At 39.7% G+C, this 7,033-nt stretch overlaps 1 protein-coding gene across 1 annotated transcript; it reads right to left on the bottom strand.

Moving 5' to 3' along the window:
• Positions 1-267: 267 nt before the first annotated feature.
• LOC103702363 (probable galacturonosyltransferase 4) lies at positions 268-5,126 on the bottom strand. The gene is made up of 9 exons (XM_008784768.4): positions 4,786-5,126; positions 4,622-4,656; positions 4,467-4,508; positions 4,219-4,333; positions 3,791-3,996; positions 2,613-2,884; positions 2,068-2,425; positions 1,396-1,971; positions 268-841 (listed from the first exon to the last, which is right to left on the bottom strand). Exons 1-9 carry the CDS (start codon positions 4,883-4,885, stop codon positions 566-568), a joined length of 1,980 nt encoding a protein of 659 aa, XP_008782990.2. The 5' UTR covers positions 4,886-5,126; the 3' UTR covers positions 268-565.
• Positions 5,127-7,033: the final 1,907 nt, after the last annotated feature.

Below are 7,033 nucleotides of genomic sequence, written 5' to 3'. Positions count from 1 at the left end.
TAAATTATTTATTTTAGATATGAACATCTACTTATAGTACTTGCTTAAACTTTTTTGAGAATTTTAAATAAAAACTCATTTCCATCCCATCAAGCAAGGAAAAAATCTAGATTAATTTTCAGTTCATCCACATCAGAGTATGAAAAGCAAACCCTCACTCTCGCATGTATCTCATCTACTACTCAAGCAGGCACAAAGGCTGGAAAAAAAGGCCACTATGATAAATAGATGTAAAAAAATAATGACATCAAATGAGAGTGGGATCCGGAGGAAAATAAAGCATGCTATAAAAATCACGGGCATAATATTACAAGATATCAAGAACATAAATAACCTGCATTGTAGAGCTCGGCGCCCCTGGATTTCAGTTCTGAAATATATACAATATAACTGCAGTTGTGCAGATGGGATCGTGAAAACTGCCACAGCAAATCTTATGGCAATAAAGCACTAAAAAAATCAAACTAGTCAATTCAATTCCACTGAATAGGTAACAGGGAAAAGAACAAGGAACTTCAAAAGAATATCTAATGGTGAAAAAGATATCAAAGTACCCACTGGCTCTCTACGGATTGATGTTGCAGTCCTGTAGAAAAACTTGATCATAGTTTATGTATTTAGACCAGTAGTTGCGATACTTGAGCATGCCAATCTCCAGCCAGGGCTTCATGTTTCCGTTGTAGTGTATCACTGCTGCCTGCTCGATTTCCTTCTGATCCACATGTGGGTTATACCCCAGGCCAAGCACATGCCATGATTGATCAAGGGGGAATGTACGCTTCCAAAATGTTATTAAACCAGGCGGCAGGGTACCCAGCTTCCACAGCAGCCTGTCATGGTTCTGCAGACACAGTGAATGCATGGCTTAGGTCAGAGCATGACAAAAAAAAGAGGGTAAAATATGATAATTTGGCCAAAGACAAAGGGAATTTTACAGTTTTTCACTAAATAGGGGCTAAAAGACTGAGGTTTTCAGAAACTCTTGGACTCTGAAGAAAACAACAGACCACTCTATACATCAAAACAAATTCAGAATATCTATCAATGTTGACTCTTAACTGCGATACAAAATGAGCATCAAAAAAAGGTATAAAATACATAAGATATTGATCATAGTAGTGCAAGCAGTGATTGACTGTTTTAATTAAGGCAAGGCTTTTAAGTTCACCTGGCTTTTTGTTTCAGATTGTTTTTTTTCTGATTTACGTTCTGAAATCCAGTGTAGCATTGTGGAATGGGCACAGATAGTATCAGAGGGTTTTTTTATCAGTATGGAGGTTAAGAAAGTATTGAAAATTTGCCTATAATTTAACTGAAGTCACACGACAAATTATGAAAAAGGAGAAGCAGAACACTGATAATGAAAAGTGATATGCAAAAGGGAAGTAAACATACCAGCTTCTGCCAGGAGTGATAGAGCTCTGTTATATTTTGCTTCCTCCACTCAGCCAAATCAAACACATTCATTCCATAGGCCCAGCCACAGGCATGAGGGTCAAAATTTTTGGCAATGAGAGGGTTCGAAAAGTTCAAATACCTATCAAAGCGATGGAAGCTTCCTCTGCAAGTTTCAACTGCACCATTAACCTTTCCTTTGAGATTGATCGTCCAAAGGCCGGTCAGGTCCTTTTGTACCACAATATCATCATCTAAAAACACCAGCTTATTGAGCTTTGGGAACATCTCAGGTAGGTAAAATCGCAGATGATTCAGGATTGAAAGGTATTTTGGGTTTCGGAACTTCAAGTTTGTCTCAGAGTTCACATGATGAGACCTAAAATAATAGTTGATTATTGACTGCGATCCAAGCTGCTTGAGTACTGGACTGTAGCTAGCATTTAGCCATGTAAATTCTTCAATGTTCTGAACTTGGATGATAGCTTTTCCAGGTGGATTAGCCAAAAACCACATCCTCATCGCTGCATAGTTGACCCTGTCAGTAACTATGTGGAAAACATGATTGGACGGGTGCTGCAAGGAAGAGACATTCTCATTTATAATAAATCTCACAAAAACTGAAATCAACAATACTTTAAACGCAATAGTGGTAATAATAAAGCATCTTGCCTTAGCATTGGAAATAGTCGAGTTCACAACGACTGCTGCTGCCAATATGTTATCTGAAAATAATGCATAGTGATAGAGCTTAGGATCTTCAAGTTTTTCTTGATTTGGAAATTGCTGTTGGCTGGGATTCAAGGAGAAGTATTCAGTGGAGAGCCTCAAGGGAAGGCAGTGGAGTCCTTTAGGGAGGGTTTTAGCTGCAAGTTGGGTTAAAAACACAGTCTGCTTCTTATTAACTCGTAACTGTTCCTCTGTCGAGTGAAGCATGGCACGTAGCTTTTTTATGACAGCAGCACAGTTATCCTGAATTTGCTTGCCCTTAGCCAAAGTCTGTTCCATTGCCTTCAGTTTGTCGTTGGCCCTGAATAAGTCAATATTAAGTAGTTAAAACAAATACTTGTTAAATCAAATATGAGCATAGTGAATCCCATATTCTTTTTCTCCAAAGAATGGAAAACATAAGATCCAAAGAAACCTAGCATAACTTGGCTATAACACTTGTATTAAGTGAAAAGATATTGGGAAATCAGTGCAGTCAAAATACTTACTTCCTTGGTAGGTCTGTATCCTTGGTTGCATCACCAAGTGCTCGCTGAACTTCTCTTATGCGCAAGCGTAGCTCCCTGATGTAGTGAGGATTGGTCCTGATTGCTTGAAGGCCAAGGTAGACCTTTGCTCTGATCAACTGATCCTTGAGCTGCCGGACTCTAGCATCAGATATAACAGTGCTACTACGGTTTCTATATTTTGGTGCTGTCTGAAGTTTTTCTAGATCAACCTTAAGGGTCGTTTCTTCAGAATGCTTTTCAGACTCATTTTCCTGGAAAAGGACCAAACAAACATGTGTGAAAAAAAAAATCCATGACGTAGGCAGGAAGAGATAAAGGGAAAGAATTGATTCCACAGATTGGTGGTACAGGTTACAAACAAATTACGACACCAACTATCCTTGAACGATAGTCATTACCTCCCCCCCCCTCCTCCTCCACCCCTCCAGGTGCAACCCCAGTTAACATCTGCATTATCTTCTACCCTAATCCAACAACTTCTGAAACTGGATGAAAAGTCTTCAATAACAGAAATCAAAATACATGGATGAAATTGACTTTACAGATTTGGACATGACCTAAGAGGAATTTTTCAGAGTTAGCAGATTCAAAATTCACTGTTCCATCGAATGGTCACTATTTTCTCATATATTCCTTACACACAGATCAAATAATCATGATGTCATCAGCTTAAATAACTGAATCAGCACATATAAAGAGAGTGGCAAATGGATATCTGTTCAAGAACATAACCGCACTAGTTATATCTATTCCATTCACTGTTCCCACTAGCCCACATAATACAACAAATAAACTAAATTTTCAATTCTCACAGCATACTGACACCTTGGAACAATAAAAAGTTCATTAATTCCATGAGAAATCCTGCCATACCAACCGGTAATGGTTATCCAATAACCATACACTAACTATAAATTCAATAAAATTAGAAAAAAGAGCCCATACTACCGAAATCCGAACTAGTTCAAAGAAGTCATTTTCTGCTGCAACATGTGCGCAAGATGCTTAAAATTTGAAAGACCCAGTCTTCCACAGCCATAAGCAGTGAACATCCATAAACTGTAAGTCCACATAACAATCACCAAATCCCATCTAAGAATGTAATCAATGATTGCACAATAATTAACTGAATCCGGAGAGAAAAAAAGGGAAATCACCTTTTTTGCTGGAGTAGTATTAAGCTCGGTCTGCTGGGATCCCATTTCCTTGTTCTCTTCCTCTGCATTGGACTTCTCCGAATCATCCTTACCAATCTTCCTATCGACAACTTGCTCAATCACGCCCTCCTTTTCTGAAAGACTCCCCTTATATGTGGCCGACAGCATCCTGCTCTTATGCTCTGCAGACTTCCTTAGTGGCATTTCTGTAAATAATTCAACTATTAAAAGTCTCCATATAAACTACCAGTCTGTAAAAGTAAACCCCGTTTCTTGACCATTTAAAAGGATTCAAACGATGAAAATTCTCTGTCTAGCAACTGATTCTTATACCAAATTCAAGCTTTGGGATCCAAAGAGTGTATGTTTTCTTCTAATCCTTAAAAGAAAGCCCTAATTTTTCTAAATGAACGGAACAAGAATCCTACCTTGAGACTCTAATGCCGCGGAGCCATCGCTGGATTGAACTAAAACCTGATGGGATTTCCTCGAATTATCGAGATAAACGATCCCAATCGGCTCTTTCACAGCATTGGTCGACTCCTGCACCCAAATTTAAAGACCTAATTTTGAAGCAGTCATCTAAATAAATTGCAAAAAAACCAAAAACACAATTATATATATATATATATATAAATATAAAGAGAAAAACAAAAGGGGGCTGGAGTTAGACTACCTGAGGAAGCACGTTTAGTTTCCCCAACTCCTTCCCAACACTCTGATTTTTCCCCAAAAAAAGAAAAGCAAGAAATTTACGAGTTTATCTCCAACATTCACCAAAAAAATACATTTAAAAAAAGAAAATCCAGCAGGGGAGGAAAGAAGATATACCAAATTAGAGACGTTATCGATAAAATCGTCATTTGCTGCACAAAGGGGAAAAAAAATAAACAGAGAACAAAAAGTTAGAATGCCGAGATTCTCAAAAAATTACTCAAAACATCCCAAATTTTCCTGTCAAAAAACATTTTTGTTTTCACGGTTTCGTGTCTCACAGATGGAATTGGAGAAAGACGAAAGCCGATCGGTGTAGAGAACGATGGGCGCGAGGACTGTGAGGCACAGCAACACCAACACTGCCTTCCTCCTCACCATCTTCCCGCGAGAAAACGACTCAACGGAAACCCCTCATTCCCGTCGGAAAACCGCCTTTCAGATCGGAGACTCCAACTCTTTTCCCCAGCACCTCCTCGGAAAACCACTCTTCACTGCCGAAAAAGAAGATCGTGAGTTGGCGAAGACGCCGAAGAGCTTGAAACCGCGCTTCGATCTCCTTGATTTTAAGTGCACGGGAAAGTTACGGGAACCGATAAATATAACTTTTCCGCACTCGCTCGACATAGAAATCGAGTGCGCGTGATCTCATTGTCGGGAACGTAGAAGTTTATACGCTGCAGCAAATATCACCGTCCGCAGATCACAAGAAAACATCTCCACCGCCCGTTTGCGGAGGCGGCGACGCTCTTTAAAAATAGAAGGGCCCAACTCCAGTCGAGTTTAACCGAGTAACTGTACTGTTTTGTGGGACCCAAGTGCTATTACTCTAGGGTCAACGTGTCGGGGTTATATTTGCGTCTCGTTGGCACGATCCTATTATTGCGGGGAAAGCAACGCATCTCATCCGCCCGCGGTGACATCCGAATTTTATTTGCTGGCGGCATGGGACCCACGTGTTTCTCAGCGGAGCTGTCAATGAACGCTCTGTAATAAGAAAGTGGGTCCCGTGAGAAGTATCTTTGGGTCCAACTGTTGGGTCCGGGCGCGTCACGAGCAATAATCTTTGCGTCCCCTTGCGTAAGCTTGCTCATATTTGATCTTATTATTTACCATTGTTGACACGTGTGGTGATGTTTCGTTCGTTTAGGGGCTGCATGGTTGTGTCAGCAAGCTAGGTGTGCATATCCTTACATGGGAAAGGAAAGAGAATTTATATCTAGGTAATTTTAGGATTTATGGCCATCGACAATCTTGTCGAAGGTACTGTTCAAGAAGAAGTAAATGCGATTTTTGGATTAGGGATAATAAATAAAATAGAAACCAAATAAAATCATATACCTAAACGACTTATAGCATTGCCGGAGGGATTAGGACCACATTCGTGAGCTGACAATTTTTTTGGATAAATCGAACTATTAGAAGCAAATGAAAAAAAATTGCTGAGTATGATCATTCCGACATGGTCGGCAAGAATTAGTTTTGGATGGGAAAGATTTTAAGATGGAGTTAACCATTTCACTATGGCTGCGTGATTCACGAAACATCACACAATGCAAGGACAACCATGGTTGCAAAACTATAACTCTTCGATGCAATCACGAATAGAAATTATTAGAACATTTGATGCCCTGTTGATGAAAAAACCAATAAGACTAACCCCCAGTGAATATATCCCACATTTGAATGTACCAAACCTTTTCAAATTTTAAAACATTCTACAATAATTTGAATGTTTCAGAATGGCTTGGAGAGAGTTTCAGCAACTCAGAAAATTTTTATTACCTTGTCCGACGGGCATTTTGATTTGCCAGGGTGATTAGTATGGGCTATGGGCCCTGCCCATCCTCCGGGCCCAACCAATCTAATGGGCCGGATAAGGAGCAGGGGGCCTATGGCCCATAAAGACGGTGGAATCTAATGGGCAGAGCTTGGAAGGGCATCTACTCCCTACCCCCCTCTCTCTTTCCAGGATGAAGCTTGGCAGGTGCTCTTTCTCTCTCCTTGTCAGTATCGCAATATTCTTATAGTTCTAGTTTCTTGCGCCGATCTCCGATTTTTTCCTCTCTTTTTTATGTTAGGTTTCTGATGAAGCTCAACGATGAGACCCTCTCGATCGAGCTCAAGAACCGCACTGTCGTCCATGGTACGATCACAGGTATGTTCTTTTCCTTCCATTCTGTATGATCTTTCTCTCAGTTTGGCTAGGGTTTTAGCCAAATCAAGGATGGGTTCATAGAATTTTACCAGAAACCATATTTTATGAATAATTTATACATGCATAATTGGCTTTATGACTCGTTTTAATATACTATACTATGAAATGTTTTATTTTGTAATATATGTTATTTTCTGTAAATGATGCATTGACATGCAAAAACTTATACTTGATCCGATAAGATAGTGGAAGGTTTGCTTACTGAGCTGTGTCGCTCATATATCTTTGCGTTTCTTTTTCTTTCTCCAGACAAATAGGGTTAATAGAAATAAAGAATGATCCAGACTTGGAGTTCGCGTAGCAAGCTTGGC

Source organism: Phoenix dactylifera, chromosome 7 (genome assembly GCF_009389715.1).
Source record: "Phoenix dactylifera cultivar Barhee BC4 chromosome 7, palm_55x_up_171113_PBpolish2nd_filt_p, whole genome shotgun sequence".
NCBI lineage: Eukaryota > Viridiplantae > Streptophyta > Magnoliopsida > Arecales > Arecaceae > Phoenix > Phoenix dactylifera.
Note: the sequence above shows the minus strand (reverse complement) of the source record. Positions and strands in the feature narration are given on the sequence as shown.